General features: G+C 40.7%; 1 protein-coding gene across 1 annotated transcript in view; it reads left to right on the top strand.

The window, feature by feature from the left end:
- FAF2 (Fas associated factor family member 2) overlaps positions 1 to 16,606 on the top strand; it is a 65,626-nt gene extending 49,020 nt beyond the window's left edge. Inside the window, exons 3-11 of the mRNA XM_077757271.1 lie at positions 511 to 645; positions 2,389 to 2,465; positions 4,990 to 5,128; positions 6,708 to 6,793; positions 6,901 to 6,992; positions 8,874 to 9,051; positions 9,976 to 10,147; positions 10,851 to 10,994; positions 15,762 to 16,606. Coding sequence (XP_077613397.1) covers positions 511 to 645; positions 2,389 to 2,465; positions 4,990 to 5,128; positions 6,708 to 6,793; positions 6,901 to 6,992; positions 8,874 to 9,051; positions 9,976 to 10,147; positions 10,851 to 10,994; positions 15,762 to 15,944 — 1,206 coding nt within the window. The 3' untranslated portion in view covers positions 15,945 to 16,606. The remainder of the gene's footprint in view (positions 1 to 510; positions 646 to 2,388; positions 2,466 to 4,989; positions 5,129 to 6,707; positions 6,794 to 6,900; positions 6,993 to 8,873; positions 9,052 to 9,975; positions 10,148 to 10,850; positions 10,995 to 15,761) is intronic.
- The last annotated feature ends 1,827 nt before the right edge of the window (positions 16,607 to 18,433 follow it).

Below are 18,433 nucleotides of genomic sequence, written 5' to 3'. Positions count from 1 at the left end.
CTACATTTTCAGATTAACCCTGAGAAATACTGTTCCTTCTTTTTGCATATGAGGAAACTGAGACTCATAAGCCAAGTGACTATTAGGAGTGGTGGAGCTAAGATTCAGACCTAAGTTTCTGTTCCAAAGCCAAGCCCTCCACCCAACACTGCTCATCAGGAGAGCTCCATCAGACAGCTACGGGGGCACTTTCTACATTGTATTCTCTGTGGATGGCTTTCCTTCACACAGTGAACAGCACCTTGAATCTCCGCCACGCTAAATAACACGTACCGTCTGAATAAAAGCAATTGTGTTTACTGCATAAATGGAGCATCCAGACAAATTTCTTGGACTCCTTTACTGTGAACCTGGAGCCATCACCACACATTGCCTCCCAGCTTAGCAAGTTAAAGGTCTAGTAACATAACACTCCTCATGTAACCTGTTTTGAAACACCAAGCAGTGGTATTTCTTTTGGGTTGATTTGAGCATCACTGAAACTATTGCCACTCTTTTTTTTCTTCTCAGGCTGCTGTACAGGACCGATTGAATGAACAAGAGGGTGTACCAAGTGTTTTCAACCCACCTCCATCCCGACCCTTGCAAGTTAATACAGCTGACCACAGGATCTACAGCTATGTTGTCTCACGGCCACAACCAAGGGCAAGTTATTTTGTAGCTGGAATTTCCCCGTTTGTTTTATAAGTCCATTCACTAGGTCATGTTGATCTCTGTATGACAGGAGCAAAGGAAAAGCTCAGAATGTAAGCCTGTTGGGTAGACCTGGCTCCTTGGTAGATATAGTGTGTTTATCATCTTCACTTGATTCTTCAATGAATTGATACAGTAACTGTCCTTTTTTTTTTTTTAACTTATTTTTGGCTGTTGGTTGTTTGAAGAGTTTTATGCACCTTGTTTTGAGTATACAGTTTTATTGATGTGTCTGAAAATATTTGCTACATGTTCAATAGATCTTTCACTTTTTTAAAAAAAGATTTTATATTTTTTAAGTAATCTCTACACCCAGGTGGGGCTCAAATTCACAACCATGAGATCGAGAGTTGTACACTCTACCACCTTTAATTACCACATTTTAAGTTAAAATGTTTACTGGGTTCTTTGTTGCTTCGTTTTACTTAATTGTAAGCTACTTCTAGGGAAGTTACTTGTAATCTTTATGGAAGCCTTGTCCATATCTTTGAAATTCGTCTTAAAGGGCTAGTAGCAGAGAGGTGATAGTGGTTCATTTAAAATACCAGTGATCTGGTATTTTGCTGTTGGGGATCTAGATATGAATAAGAGCCAGTCCCCCCCTCCCCCCGCCGATTGTTCTCATAGTCTAATTAGGAAAGTCAGATGTATATATGGATGATGAACTCTAGAGAACTTTGTGGAGTTTCTCTTTCTTACCCTTGGAATTACACTCAGCCCCTTACATTTGGATGTAGAATTCCAAGAAAGCACTCTCTCCAACCTTGCAGCAGTTAGAATTCACTCCATTATCACACTATTTTTTTTTTTTTTTTTTTAAGATTTTGTTTTTAAACAGTCTCCACACTGACCATGGGGTTCACACCCAGAACCCTGAGAGCAAGAGTCACATGCTCCACCGACTGAGCCAACCAAGCACCCCTATCATACTTTTTTTATGGAATACTTGACATTTTGGTGTATTCTGAAGCGGAAGAAAACCGATTCCTAGAGCAGTTACATGACTCAAGAAGTTGTGTATATGTGTATATATCTAATGTTTCCTCCATTTATTTTGGGCTTGACTCCGTGTTTGGGACCCTTATGTCAGCCATGGGGCTCCAGAGCTCCCTGTCCATAGACACAGAGAGGGTCTCAGGCTAACAAAATGTGACATATAAGAAATGTTTTGTAAATGACAGGGCCCCTACATATGTTCTAGTTAATAATAACAGCAATGAGCAACATTGCTAAAACTATCATTAGTATTATTACTAAGATTAACAGCCATTTGGGGATTTATAGTTGTGGTTTATGTAATTATTTCTCATTTATATACAAATGTCCAAAGTAGTAATAGTGGTTATTGTTAATTTTGTATACCGTATTTTAATGTGTAAATTTAAAAAGGAAAGAATGAATACTCATGATTTAGGGAGGCAAACTTCTCATTGAATTTGACAGTGTAAATAGTTGCAGAAAAAATATTGAAGCACTGAAGCAGATTTAGTACAAAGATTACTTAAAAGAAAAATGATAGTATGAGATGAAAGGCAATAGGTCGTTAAGAAGGCTGATGTGGCCAGGAAGAGAGAACTGTGTTCCAGAGGGAGGAACCATGTAGAAGAACAAAGAGAGAGTGAAAATTTGAACTAGACATCTGCAGGGTGTTAGAGATTGAGAAAATGGTGTCTAACTTTGTTTTTGGAATTTCAGGGGCTGCTTGGATGGGGTTATTACTTGATAATGCTTCCATTCCGGTTTACCTATTACACAATACTTGATATATTTAGGTATGTACATTTGTATTTATGTGTTAGTAGAAATAGGGTAGACTTTGGAGCTGAAACATAGACCAGAATAGTAAGGTATATGCTTTGTCAGTTTTGACTTGCCAGTTGATCATCAGATTGAATACTCTTTTCAGAACACTCTTCTACTGGAGTATGACAATATTTTATTTTAAATTGTTCAAACATTACAGCTATTGTGAAATGGAACTGTTTTAAAGTAACCCTGTAAAGTAGTCTTGCCTATTGTTCTCAAGATCAGTCTACCTACATTTATTGTTCTCCTCTCTCTTCCCACCATGTTTGTCACCTTTACATTCCCTAGTGAATCTTGACACCCTTTTCTTTCTAACCACCTTTATCTACCAGCTTCACACCTCTTATAACTTTTACCCTAAACCATCTAACTTTATCTATCTGACTACTCATAATCCCAACAAACATTCTTGCTCTGAGATTACCCATTTTTCTCTACATCCTCCCATAACACTTTTACCTCTCTAGACACTCCTGTACATTCCCTCTGTCCTGACAGTCTATAGGGTGCTGGCACTGGAACGCTTCCATATATATATATATATATACACACCCCCTTGCTTCACACTTTCACTTTTCTTCTCACTTCCTTCATATGCCATTCAGAGAGCCCAGCACAGGAAGACAGGGGCCAGGCCTGCAAAATGTCAGTGGGGCCCAAGTTTCCGGCATTAGTCATGGGATGTCTGGTCTAGAACTGAGTAGTAAATGAACCCACACCTAGGCTTTATGGGGAGCTACTATGTTTTATGGGCATCCAGGCCAGCAGATAGAGCTTGAATATGTGGTCTGGACCTTGCATACAGGGCAACCTGTGCTTCCCCCATATATGGAATAGCCTTGCCTTGTTCTAGGGAACAGAGGCTGGAGGTGAGGACCCGGCAGGTGTAAAAGTGCAAGGATCAGATGAGACTACTTGGTGTTTTAGGAGTCTGCCTGCTTAATGGCTTCCTTTTGCTTTAGCAAAGTTCTTATTGGTTACCAGTTAATCCATTGGTACTCTTTCCATCCTGTTTTATTTGAGAATGGACACATATAAAACCGTTAAAATCATAACAAAGACTGAATTGAGATCTCTACTTTTTTTTAAAAAAAAGCGGATTGTCCTGAATTATGTAGGCCATGGGAATATAATTAAAAACAAAAAAAAGTTACTGCCTTTATTCATATATCAAAATTTGAAAACTTTAAAAAGTAATAAAGTAGTCCTAAATACTTAATTTCAGAGAAAGTTGTAAAAACATCAATCTTTTAAAGGATTTTTAACCACTCCCTTACATATATACAACTCTGTACATTTGTTTTTAATTTGCTCTGGAATGTTTGTGTCAGTGAATTTGATTTGATTACTCAGGAGAAATTCCAAGTGAAATTGTATACACATGGGGAATTTGAGGGGCTAAGGAATTGGCTCAAGATTTGGTAAGGAAAGTGTCATGCTTAGTCACCTTTTCTGTGCTGAAAATCTGTGAATATTGTTTGCTTTCCTTGGAAAAAAATATGCATGGCATGTGTGACTAATTTTAATGCAACTGTATCATCCAAGCAACTTGTTTAATGTTATGTAGCACATTGACTTATCAAAACTCTGTCCATTGCCTTCTGTGGAAACCCAAAGGCTAAATAAGTGGTGCTATACAAATATAAGACAAGCTCTTTAGAAACAGATGTGTAGCATCACCCTTAACCTGACAGTAACTGGCAGGTCCCCAAATCTACCAGACTCTAGATCAGTTTTGTAACTTCCTTCATGGATGCCATCAACCATGAATCATTAAGCAGGATTTTATTTGCCCCCTTGAAAAGCAAGTAAATCATGACCACAAGTTTTGAAGCCTGACCATAATTTGAATGGCTTGGGAGTATGCACTAGAAATTCAAAATCCCAGGATGGCAGAAAGGACAGGCAGAGGCAAGTAGGACAACTAGAAAGAGACTGAGCTCAATTCTAGAGCAGTGCTATTCAATAGAACTTTCTGTGGTAATGGAAACGTTCTGTATCTGCACTGTCCAGTGTGGAAGCCACTAACCACGTATGACTATTGAGTACTTAATGTGGCAAGACGGAGGAGCTGAATTTTAAATTGTATTTCATTTAGTTAACTTTAAATTTAGATAGCCACATGTAGCTACCTTATTAGACAGTGCCATTCGAGAAAATCTGGGGGCACAGCCTGACCTGTTATCTTTTTGGACTGTGTCTTCCTTTCCCAATTTTTCTAGTCCTGAATTTTTCTGCAAAAAGCACACAGGATTTGTTTAGACCAGTGTTGGAATTTATAATCCTCGTAGTTTGCATTCATCTTGAACAGGCAATGTTTTGCACCTTTTGAGCCAGACCATACTCTCAGGTTTGATGGTCCACTCACAGACCATTCACCTCCTTTTGCTGCCATGCCTCTGGCTCTGTCGTAGGAATCTTTACAAACTGGCCCACTCCATATGCACTGCAGTAAGCCTATTCATGTGATATTTATTCCTTCCTCCCCAGGTTTGCTCTTCGTTTTATACGGCCTGACCCTCGCAGCCGGGTCACTGACCCCGTTGGGGACATTGTTTCATTTATGCACTCTTTTGAAGAGAAATATGGGAGGGCACACCCTGTCTTCTACCAGGGAACGTACAGCCAGGTCAGTGCCACAAACCATATAGATGACAATTTATTGATACGGTTCTGTCCACAAAGGAAAGCATAGCCCAGCACTGATCATGTCATTCTTTTACTCAAGAACCTTAAATACCTCTTCACTGCTTTTAGGGGGGAAAAAACACCAGAAAACCCCAAACGAACCCTACTTGATCTAATCCCAATTCCTGTATAACTTGTTTCTGCATACCCTAGGTTCAAGCTAAACCATTTCCTGAACATACCCTGTACTTTTTCACCTCTGTGCCTTTGCTTTTGCTTTTCCCTCCACCTGGAATGCCTTCCTCACATTTTTGCTAAATGGAAGCTTGCCCATCCTTCAACTAGATCGTATCACTCCTTTTCTTATAGCCTTTCTGATTGATGTGCCCTACCTTACAGTCTAAAATAGTAATCTTTCCTTTTGTGCTTTCATAGCTTTTTTTTAAAACTTGAAGCATTTTCACGTTCTTCCTTATATTATAGTTGTTTATATTTGTGTTTTATCTCCTTATAGCAGACAGTAATCCCCTTGAAGGCAAAGTTGTCTTTGATCCGTCACAGAATTGAGTAAGGGCAGAGACCGTAGCCTCAAGGCAGGACATCTCATTCAACCCAAGCCACACAGACCTTTGACTGTTTACCTCTCAGGAGGTGAAAATTAAGACTTCTGTGGGTATTAGGCATGTCTCTAGTTTGCCAGAGAAAAAATATAGAAATAACACTGTGAACATAGCCCAAAGGATGGTTCTATTCTGCACCCTCCAGAATTCCTAAATCTATCTGGTGAAAGAGAAAAATGCTTTCTCTTGCTTCCTGCTTTGAGTCTCTCCTATCGGCTTTTTTTCTAGTCTCCTCAGGGGCTCTCCTACTACCCTACTCAATAAGCATTAAGCACCTACTATGTGCCCGGGCAGTGTGCTCAGTGCTAGAGATGCAGATGTGAATGAGATGGGTACCTCTCCTGCACCCTCTTTGCTATGAACCTGAGGGTAGACTGCCATTGGTCATTCAGGAAATCTTAATCTAATTATAATGTGCTCAGGATTAAGCAAATGAAAAGCATACACAGGAATCTTGGACACTAGCCTTGTCTTTGAAGATCTTTTAACTCCTGTGCTGTTTAGAATGCATTTGGGTCCCCCAGTCTCTTGTGCCTGCTTGGTATGTGGCCTGGAATCAGTCTCACCTCTGCGGTATTTTTTATGTACAAAGATGTTGTAGCTGTCAAGTGGCAAAATTCTCACCTCCCTTTTCACGTGGTCAGATCTTCTGTTTTTATCTTCCTTTAGACTGTGGGAACAGCTGACTTTTCTGTGATTTGTTGGGACCTTTCTTTGTCAGCCTGTCTACTGTCATGTGCCTAATACGGTTTAAATCCTAACAACACTAAAACCTTTTCATTAAAGCTTGTTAGCGTGGACTTTCTGTAGGGAGAAAAATGCCAGGGGTGTGAAGGTAGGAGCCCAGGAAACTGATTTCTTGTTCACCTTTTTTCCTCAATTCTCCTTTTGTTCCCTTAGCCTAGTTAAAAGCTCAAGGCACAGTCATCATAATAATTGGCGATCTTCTGTTTCCTACAGGCACTGAATGATGCCAAGCGAGAGCTTCGCTTTCTTTTGGTGTATCTTCATGGGGACGATCACCAGGACTCTGATGAGTTCTGTCGGTAAGTGGATTGATTGTTTTTTGGTTTTCTGTGGGGTTTTGTGGGTTTTTTGCTGGTATTTTGTAGTAAGCAGGTTCTTCTCGTGTCCTTTTCATCCTTATCCACAGCAACACACTCTGTGCACCTGAAGTTGTTTCCCTAATAAACACTAGGATGCTCTTCTGGGCATGCTCCACAAATAAACCTGAGGGATACAGGGGTAAGTTGTCTTTCTTCTTCCTCGTTGAGGGTGTCGAGCTGTCTTTGGAATAATCTGGAAAAATATGCCCTTTATTGCACGATTATTCTGTGGTAGACATAATGCTAGTTGCTATTTATACATTATCTTATTTAATCCTCTCAGTAGTCCTGAGGTGGGGGTTATGTTATCTCTGGTTTAGGAAAGAGACTCAGAGTTTCAGCCACTGGTCAAATCATACAGTTAGTTAGCAAGCTCGGGTCTCTCAGACTCTTAGCCCATTATTTACAGGTAACCATTGCCAGGGCCTGTTTTATTTTATTTATTTATTTAAAATGTTTTCTTGTTTAGTTTTAAGAGAGAGAGCACATGCGTGAGCAGTAGCAGGCCAGAGAGTAAGGGAGACAGAAGATCCAAAGCAGGTTCTGCGCTGACAGCAAGGGCTTGACGTGGGGATTGAACTCACACACCTTGAGATCATGACATGAGCTGAAGTGGAATGTTGAACCACTTAATTGACTGAGCCATCCAGGTGCCCCTGGACCTGTTTTATTTTTAAAAACACCCAGTCCTATCCAGAAACTTGCTTTTAATCTAAATGGCTTTTTAGTGAGCAGTTTACTCATCAGCAGTTTTAACAGAGCTTCTTATACCGTGAGTTAGTTGTTTGAGTACCTTGAATACTGACCGGGATTCATAAAATTCAGATCTTTGTTGACAGTAACTCTTACCTGGAGATGGAGAGAAGTATTTTTAGAAGTCAGTATAGCATATAAAGGCATTCAGTGAAGAAAAATGTAGTTACTTTATTCTTGCTTCTGTTCAGCAACTTTTGAACATATACTAGCATACCAGGCACTGTGCTAGATCATCCTAAGAATCAAAGATGTTTTGCCTACAACTTAGAATCTGAATCTTTACCCCTAATTGGTTTTTAAACCTCTGATAAATTCCTACAGTGTGCCTTTTGTCGTTCTAATATAGCCCTGGGGATGGGAGGTAGTGAATAGAAAGAGACTAATGATATTTTTTTTACAGATGCTTATAAAATCTCTTCCAAACCATAAGAAAAACATAAATAAAACTCCTGTTTTGGTAAAATAATTGTTATTTGGAAGACCAACTTTCTGAACTCCTTTGGAACAGAAAAACTAGTTCTTTTGGTTGAGGGTGAGGTGGGGAGACACAAGAAAAGGAGTAAGGAAGGGATTGAATAAGAGGAAGAAAAGGCAGAAGACGATGATAGGAGTTGATCACCAGTAGTATAAAGCTGAGATTTGCAGCTTTATTTGCTTTAGGCTTGATACCCAACATAGAGAAAAATTATGCCCAGCAGTAGCCAGATGCTTTATAAATCCTTTCCTACCTATCAAAAAGACACTGTCCTTGACCTCTACAGTCTTCCCTAGCATTATCATGACCACCACCCCCACCATAAAAGCCTGTCCTATTGTAATCAGATTACCTGGAAATAGGGACACGGAAATATAACAACAACAAAGATTAAGAAATGAGGAGGGAGGGGCGCCTGGGTGGCTTAGTCGGTTAAGCGTCCGACTTTCGCTTAGGTCATGATCTCGCGGTTCGTGGGTTCGAGACCCGTGTTGGGCTCTGTGCTGACTGCCAGCTCAGAGCCTGGAGCCTATTTCAGAGTCTGTGTTTCCCTCTCTCTCTGACCCTCCCCTGCTCACGCTGTCTCTCTCTCTCTCTCCTAGAAAGAAATTTAAAAATATTAAAAAAAAAAAAAAGAGGGAGAAAAAGGTATGCAGAGAATAAATGACACCTCCTTTCTTTCCCAGGTGGAATTAACACAGTTCTCTCTTGCTCATTATGGAAAGTCTAAGAGCTGATCTGGTTTATCCCTAGGGCTATTCTTGATCTGTTGGCTTTTCTTTGTGTCAGTGTCACAGGCTTTAAGAGAGAACACCTATCCATTCCTAGCCATGATTATGCTGAAGGATCGGAGGATGACTGTGGTAGGACGGCTAGAAGGCCTCATTCAGCCTGATGACCTCATTAACCAGCTGACGTTTATCATGGATGCAAACCAGACTTACCTGGTGTCAGAGCGCCTTGAAAGGTACAGAGGAGTTCCTTTTTGAGACAGGCAGAGACCGGCTGTAAATTTGAGTTTATGACCCAGGCCTTCACAGATCCTGACTTCTTCTCTGTCTTCGGCAAGTCTGAAAACCTTGTCCATTTAGTGTTAAAAATACTTACGTACTTTGATCTAAATAATTCTCCCATCAGATCATCTGTTTCTGGAGATGTAAATCAAAATAAAGACACGGGTCTGTGCTCAAGAATATATATGTCACGTCATTTAGAATAGCTGAGCCATGACATAAAAATGTAAAATCTAAAATATGTGGAATTGTTAAAACTCTTTCCTCCATTATATACGTAGTGTACGTTAAATTGTAGAAAAATTTGAAAACACAGAAAAACACAAAAAAGAAATTTAAAATCACCCATAATCCTACCACTACTTATAATATTCTGGTAGATTTTCTTTTAATTTTATAGACAGTTTTCTGGTGAGAAAATAGAAAATACACCAGAAAAATAGTATTTCCTCTTTAGTTAGTAGAATTCTGAACAGGATGCTTCTCCATTTATGAGATCCATGTACGTGGTTTTTGGTTTTATGAAAGCAGTATATACAAAAATGCAGTAACTCAAAAGGGTATTTACCTGTAAAACATGATCTTGATTGCTTTTCAACAGTAATACTGTTTCTGTTGTTAGAATTGAGGAACAGGATAGTTTTAATTGTGAAGTTGAAAGGAAAAGCTTGCCAGTTCTTTTTTTTTTTTTTTTTTTTGCCAAATTTAACTGGGGAAGGAAATGGCTCGTTCAAATTTTGCCATGCTCTGCTTTGGAATCCTTTATGGTAGTATGAAATACTCATCTGCCAAGATTGTCACCTTTTTACCACCCAAAAATTTCAATGTAAGAAAAAACAGATTGCTCTTTTCCTTCTGTGCTTTTGATTTGGCCACAGGGAAGAACGAAACCAGACCCAGGTGCTGAGGCAACAGCAGGATGAGGCCTACTTGGCCTCTCTCAGGGCTGACCAGGAGAAAGAAAGAAAGAAACGGGAGGAGCGGGAGCGGAAACGGCGGAAGGAGGAGGAAGTGCAGCAGCAAAAGCTGGCAGAGGAGAGACGTCGGCGGGTAATGATCTGGTCTTCACTCCTTGTGCTTCCCCAAAGTGGCCTTAAGAGTGAAAGGGAAAGAACTAGAAGATGATGGGATTTGTGGGTGTTTTAATTCTCTTTGCTATTTTATTAAAGTAAGTTCTACATCCAGTGTGGGGCTTGAACTCATGATCAAGAGTTTGCATGCTCTACTGAATAAGCCAGCCATCTACCCCCAACTTGTCATTTTTATATTTACTACATTTTTACAAAAAGTAGTTTCAAAAATCTTATTTGTTATTTAACAAAAACAAGAGTGAGTAAAAGGCAAAACAACTCTGTTCCATAAAAAGTAAGCATAAGTGGATAACAAGCAGTCAAAATGCAGTTAATTCACAGCCAGTAGTCTTTATTTTTTAGCGCCAGTGTTAGCTAATTTGGCATTTCACTCATGATCTTCTTTCATCGTGTATTACTACGTGATTACAGCCAGTGTCTTTTAGCCATTTGTTTAGCCTTTCTTTGGGTAGATAAATGCCCTAACATAGTTAGTAAATAATACACGTGATGCAATCCTACTTTGAATTTGAGTGTTTCTGACATTTACCAAGAAGTTTTTCTTGGATATTAGGCATTAATTTTTCTTCAGGCCTCAGGTAAACTGACATGATGATAGTTTTGCTGTTTTCTGTTTTCCGTATTGGAGCCATTAGCCTCAACTTTGCTTTGTATCTGTACAGAATTTACAAGAGGAAAAGGAAAGAAAGTTGGAGTGCCTGCCCCCGGAGCCTTCCCCTGATGACCCTGAAAGTGTCAAGATCATTTTCAAATTACCCAATGATTCTCGAGTAGAGAGACGATTCCACTTCTCACAGTCTCTAACAGTAAGGACTGCCTAAGTTGTGTAAAGTGTATGTAGGGTCTGGGCTATAGATTTCGAAGCTTTTGAGGACTCTTGAGAGTGTTGTGGGCGAATCTGCTGCTCTGATGAAGAGGGACGGAAGGGGTGGGGCAGAGAAGAGTGCATTGAGCCATTAGGTTCCTTCAGTTCTAGCTGCCAACTCAGAGCAGCTATTACAGGTTTCTTTCATCATGTTTGAGCTCTGCTAAGAAAATGTACCTTACCAAAAAGCTCCATACAAGACTTGCATATTTGAGGTGGAAGGCTCTTCCATGCTGCTTAGCTCACATTGGCTTCAGAATCCCACTAGAACCCCTCATTCTGTCTCCACTGACCTTACACATCTGAATATAAATGCAGGTACCATTTGCATGCAGTTGTCATTCTCCCTTTCTGTCCATTTAGCCCACAAGAAACCCCACTTTGTGTGGCTACCTTGTATACTTGGTATCTAAGGGTAAATAGTGTTTGTCATTCCATAGAGAAATAGTTAAAAGCAGAGACTCTTAGAGTCTCACAGAATGAGGATCAAATTTTCATTCTCCTAAGATTAGAGATATGTTTTCTTGGTCAGTGTACTTCATTAATTTAATTTCATCTATAAAATGGGTATAATAATAAGTATTCTCTAATAAGATTGTTGTTAGGATTAAGTTCATATGTAAAGGGCTTAACATTGTGCCTGCCTCTTAGTAAGCACTTACAGGCTAACTGTTGATTTTGGTTTTTATAACCCAAAAGAAAGTTTCTGTTTATATTGAGAGTTGATATGTTGCCTTTCCAGATTTACCAACCACAGTAGATTCTGCTATTTCCTTGACTAACCAAAGTAGTCGAGAATAAACTACGTAATAGAAATGAGGATGCATTGTAGTCAAATGAGCCTGGGTATCATATTTATTACTTCTCCTGTTGAGGTAAAGAACATTAGACAAGTTGCAGGATATTTTACCAGGGCATCAGATAGATAACTCATCAGTTAAATGGAGATATAGTCTGCCCTCAGATAACTTTAAACTAAAGATATCTCAGTCACTGTGCTAGACACTCCAAGGGTTATACAGATGAGTGAGATGGTTCTTGAATTCATGGAGTTTATGGCCACTAGGGAATGTAAGACTCCGCTAATACAGGGTAAAAAGTTGTAAGGCATCTTGGCGAGAGAAAAATGAGCAGCTCTCTCATTTTACTTGTTTATCTCTCATTTATGCATTTATTTATATTGAGGGAAGGTGCTCACATCTCTATCTTTGGATTTCTAAATTGGAATAACATGAATGAGCCTCACACACTACATACTATGTAGTAGGTAGTTACTAAATGTTCATTCCCTTCCCCTGATGTATTTCCTAACTGCTGGTTTGCATGTGGATTTTAGCTTGTAACCATGCTCGCGAACAATTTCACATCGTAGTACACCTGAACCCAATGGAGCTTGTACTCCTGACTCATCACTTTTGTGAAAAACCCAGCAGAAATTAACTCTCTTGAGAATTTTGGAGGAAAATTGATTAGAATTGTGGAACAGAATAGGCTTCCGGTAGAAGGGCAACCAATGCATTTGTTAATTATTGAATCCTTAAAGACTCTTAAATAGGTGCTCAGTAAAACTTATTTAAAAATAACAACAAACCTCAGACTGAGAGAAATACTTGGTTGTAAGTGGGGACAAGACTCAGAGATGGGAAAGAAGTGTAAATGAGAAGTGTGGTGGTGATCTGGGCCTTTGATTTAACATTCGTGGAGTTTTTAGCATATAACTGAGTAATGATTTGTAGTGTTTTTGTGCTCTTGCAGACTTGGTCTGATCTTCCTGTGAGCTTTGCCCTTCGTAAACAATCTCAAAAGAGTGAATGCTCAGTGAAATACTCCACTTGCTCAGCTCTTGATAGCAGTAAAATGCTATGATAAAAAAGGATAAACTGTAGAAAAATCTCCAGGTCTCATGAGTGGGCAGAAAGTGGCAGCTGACTTTCTGTTAAATGAATGCATGTTAGCATCCAAATTGTACTCAGGACTCGTTTTTCTGTCTGTTAGAACCGAAAGCAACCTCTGGAGGTAATGTCCATTGTCAGTGGTAAACAGAAAATGCCAGTTTTGTACCAGGGTTGAGTATTTTCAAGCAAGATTGAAAAGGAAACAAAATATTGTTTCACCCTTCTCTAAAGCCCATGTTGCGTTCATACCAATAATACTTGGTGCATGTCTGATGCATATCAAGATGTATCTCAAGATAAGAAAAGTGATTGTTAATGGAAATTGCAAAGAGAGACAAGAACTGTAAATGATCAAGTTTGATAGATTAAAATATGAGGAGTATAAAATCATGAATGGATCTAGAGAAGAGCATGGATTTACTCCTTAAATTCTAGAGGATGGATGGATGGAGAATATAGCCTCTTAAAAGCTCTGAAGAGGTCACTTTAAAATGAAGAAAGGAAGGCTTCACACAGTGGGGAACAAACTTACGAGAGGTAACTTCCCTCAAAATAGTAAGGGTAACTTGAACGTTGTGTTCCTGATCTTTGGGATTGACCTGAAGGAGAGAGGTTAGCAGTGCCCTCCACAACACGTCCTTTAGACTTTTTGGTAGAGGTAGCAAGCAAGTTAAACTGGGCCCTAGAGTGGATCCAGTGTGCATCTTAATGTGTGGCATCAAGAGACTGGGAATGATAAAGGTGGCCTATTCCGTAGGTACCTCACATTTGAGGTTTTAGTAATGTGAGTTTTCTTGATGTCACGTTACTTCTCATTAAGAATTTACCTTTATTTTACCAGGGCCAGGGCAGGGTGAAGAGGGCATTTTCACGGACAGGTCCACATGGAGGATGTCAGATTTTGACCAAATAGAGTATCCACATGTGGGGACAGGAGTGCACAGAAGTCAGAGTCCGAGTGGCCTGTGGGGTGTGGGGGGTGTTAAAGCCAGAACTGAGTGAGGAGGGGGAAATGAACTTGTGGTTCTCTGTGTACATATATAGAGAGAAATACAGACTTCAACGTGTGTATGTATATTCACATATTCTCTAGTTTTTTTACACAGAAAGTGCTTGGGAGCAGAAACTCCCCAGTAGCAATGAACATACCTAGCACCTGGATCGTGGCTCTTAAATACCATTGTCCATTAAGAAGAACCAGGGCTTCTTGGAGAAATGGCTGATTCCAGAGCTGGGGCAGGAAAACACAAGATCAGCCTGGAATACCCTGTGGCAGAAGGCAAGGAATTATTCAAAAAAATGATGAGACTTGCCACAAAGACACAGAAGGCACCTTGATTGGGCTCCTTCTGACTCCATCTAGAACAATTTGAACATTAAATATTATAACGCTATAACCCATTAAATAAAGTAGGAAATTATGACTCTGTTAGTATAAATAAGTTGAAAGTTTGAGGAACAATATGTCTCTAGTTTCAAAGTACCTCTCCACAGACTTTCTTTAATTACAAAGGAGAGAAGAATTTGGACAGTGGAGAGGCAGTCACCCCATAATGAAGTGATCCAAGTGCACATTATAGGCATGGGGGCAGATTGGCATTGTGTTCCAACTGCATAGGATGTGTTCAGTAGAATGCACACCATTTCTGTCACATGCCTGCCAGAGAGTGCACCTGGGATCTACTCGTGGGTAAACCTCAGGCAAACACACTGAGAGAGATTCTGCAGAATAAGTGACCAGTAATCTTAGAAGCATCCAGGTCATGAAAGTCAGGGAAAGACTAAGGATTTGTTCCAGACCAGAGGGAGGCTTAGAAGATGTGACAGTGAAATGGGACACATAATTCTAAACCGGATACATTTGCTATTAAAGGCAACTAGCAAAACTTAAAACCTTTAATAATAAATATATATTACGTTACAATAATAACATGCCAATTAAATATCTTGTTTTTTTGAGGGCTGTATTATGGTCATGTAGGAGATTGTCCTGTTTATAAGACATACACAGTATTTTGGGGATGATGGGACATCAGGTTGGCAGTTCACTCTTAACTGGTTCAAAGAAGAAAATTCTGCACTTCTGACTGTTGTGTAACTGATTTCTTTTAAATGTTTGTTTAGTTTTGAGAGAGAAAGAACGCGAACGCGCATGCATACAAGTGGGGAAGGGGCAGAGAGGGAGACGGAGGATCCGAGGCAGGCTCCACGCTGTTAGCACAGAGCTGGATGCAGGGCTCAAACCCACAAACTGAGATCATGACCTGAGTTAATGTTGGACATTTAACCGACTGAGCCACCCAGGCACCTTTCTGATTACTTTTTAAGCTTATTTATTTTTAGAGCAAGAAGTGTGCGCAGGGGAGTGGCAGAGAGAGAGAGAGAGAGAACCCCAAGAACCCCAAGCAGGCTCCGTGCTGTCAGCACAGAGCCCATCCACAGGGTTTGATCTCATAACCTGAACCGCAATCAAGAGTCTACACTTAACTGACTGAGTCACCCAGGCACCCCCCTGATTATTTCTAAGTAAAAATTTTTAGCTTTATATCAGACAAGTTGTCAAAAAAAAAAAAACCCCAAAAAAAACCCATGAATCAATTCAGAAGTAGGACTAGCATTGACTGTGTAATCTCTTAAAAGAGTTGCCCTATGTATTTATGTGTGAAATGCAAGGACCTCACAATAGAATTCGAGTGTGTTGCGATTACCTCCTATCTCAGAGTCATCCTGGAGAGAACTAGGGGGGATATTTGATTTCACAGTTGTCTTGTCTTTGTCTTTTTCTCACCACCCTTTTCCTGTATGGTCTGCAGGTAATCCATGACTTCTTATTCTCCTTGAAAGAAAGCCCAGAAAAGTTTCAGATTGAAGCCAACTTTCCTCGGCGGGTGCTGCCCTGCATCCCTTCAGAGGAGTGGCCCAACCCACCCACGCTGCAGGAGGCCGGACTCAGCCACACAGAGGTCCTCTTTGTTCAGGACCTTACAGATGAATGACATTTTTCTTCCACTCCCCTCCCACCCTAATCCCTAAAAGAAATGGAAAAACAAAACAAAACAAAAAAAATGAGAGAAATTCATATTATTATTATTATAATACAATATTTTTTTTAAAAGACTGCTGCATCCTAAGGAAGGATCAGAAACCATGCTGCCTAAAAGAGTCACCACCTGTGCGCGCGCGCGGTCAGCAGTGAATGTTCCCGCCGGCAAGCCCTCCCTTCCCTCCTGCCTCTGCACCACGCACCTGCCAACAAAAGGAGACTCTTCACCTCCAACTCAGTCATTGTCCCGGCTGGAGAAAGGGACCTTCTCACTAGTTCTCATCCATTCTTGCTTTTATGGAAAATAAAAGTGAAAAAACCTCCCATCAACCAGTGACTGCAGCATCTCTCGAGGACTTGCTTCTCCCACCGCCGGAGAAGAGAGGGAAGAGAAGGCACAGAACAGAGATGTTCCTTGAACTTCCCACCATTTATGAATAACTTTTAAATGTTTTCTGTTGCTTTGTAATGACCAAAGGAATGAGGCTGACGTAGGTGTTTTTTTTTCCTTAACTTTATTTGATAAAGAGCCAATTCTTAAGCCCATGAGTTTATGCCCTGGGCTCCTTAGCCCACAAGAGTATAATAAAGGTGCCCTGGGCTGGTTTGTGCTTATTTCTGCCATTGTCCCTCTCACATTCCCAGAGAGATGGTTCTTTTTGGTCCAACCCTTGCTGTCCGTTCTTGCCACCTGTGCGCCCCACTTGGAGTAGTGGGAGGAGATCTGGGTTCATTGCCCTGCAAAGCCGTGTATAGACAGATACACCCATACGTGTGGTGTGAACACTCGTGTATGCTCACCCATACACATGACTGCAGCTTTCCCTTGGAATCTGTACCAGGTGGTTATTATGGGATCTGAACCAAAGGATAGCAGCTCTTCATTCCTCTTCTGACACATGCATGCTCTTCCTGCCCAGCCCTGAGCGTTCCTGAATTGCCAAGCGTGGCGCCTTCCTAATGGACTAGCAGGGCCTGTGGTAGAACCAGCAGAACCCCATGAGAGTGCCCTGCCTGTCTCAGTGGGAGGGGGGTGGTGGTGGTGGTTTAAGGATAGAACTAGAGATCTTGAGGGGAGCCAAGACCAAACTCCTGAACTTCCAAATTGTTGGAAAGAAGGCACATTTCAGTTTCTATCTAATGTAGCCACCTGCTGGAGGCAGTTTTTAATCCTCTCTCTCTATTGCTGTGTTTAAGTAATAGGGTTTTTAAACCTCTGGATGTCTCTTTGGTTGAGTTTCTAGTAATGGGTACATGGGTTAGGCCATGTATTAACAGATGGCCAGCATGAGCTGGCAAGTATTCCAAAGTGTTCTACAGCTAGACTGGTGCAGACTCGTAACACAGCAAGCTACCAAAGTAACTGTAGTTCCTAGCATGCTGTGAGGCCGGGGGTTCATATCAAAATAAAGCATAACCTGGTAGGTTTGCAGTCTCCAAAGGCTTTCTCTCTTGCTTACCTAAAATCTAAGGGCCACTCTTTTGGGTCGCAGTGACATGGCTCCTGTTCTTTGCAGCCCTCAGTGGTTGGGATAAACACGGGACAGGGTAAGGAGCGTCACACAAAGCACCTGGGGAGTCTGGGAATTTTCCCAGTGGCCTTGGCACAGGTGTCTAGAATACCATCTATAGGAAAACTTAATTCTGCTCCTAGCTGCCTATTTTTCCTCTTTGTTTACTGCTGCCAGATGAGTGGGAGATCACTGACTGTTGGCATAAAATGTATCGAGTGAATACCAGGATAAATCATAATCTCCATTCAGCTTTATGTGAAGTCTGCTTCCTGCTGACAACCATGCAAAGAGGAATTTTTCTGCTTAACTCAGCCTCCCTGTCAAATTCACAGCTGATTCCCTAGCCTTACACAGCGGAGGAGGGTATTAAGGGCCTTCTCTAAGTTGGGTATATTGTCTTGCCTATACTTCTTTGGAAAGTTGTAAATCTGTTTCCTTAATTCAGTCTGCATCTTCTACAATGTGCACTTTATGCCTCTTGCCCTTTTAAAACTTGTTCAGTGAAGGAGGTCAGTTGCCAGAATATTAAGAAAAAGTCTATGTTGGTACAGCTCTTGGGATTGCCTACTCGAGGTTTCAAGAGGTTTTATCTGAAGCACATGTTCCCTCCTAGTCCATGTTGAAACAGGCCTGCTTTGGTCAGATCCCGATCCTGTCTCCTTGCTAACCCCTAGGGCTGCTGCCTAGTGCCATCTCCCTTCCTCCTCCATGAAGAATGCACACTTTATCACTGCAAGTCAGTACAATCTGTATGTTACGTATGTTACTCCCAAGGACCTCTGGGAACTTGATGGGACCTGCAAGGGAGAAGATACTGAGAAGCTGATGATCTGCAAGCATTTGCTCATTTCCAAATCACCTTTGGGTTATTTCAGCTGTTTTTCAAACGTCAAGTCATCAACCTAACAAAAATAACTTGTTTCAAGTT

This window comes from Crocuta crocuta, unplaced genomic scaffold (assembly GCF_008692635.1).
Source record: "Crocuta crocuta isolate KB4526 unplaced genomic scaffold, BGI_CrCroc_1.0 scaffold131, whole genome shotgun sequence".
NCBI lineage: Eukaryota > Metazoa > Chordata > Mammalia > Carnivora > Hyaenidae > Crocuta > Crocuta crocuta.
This window is presented reverse-complemented; position numbering and strand designations above follow the sequence as displayed.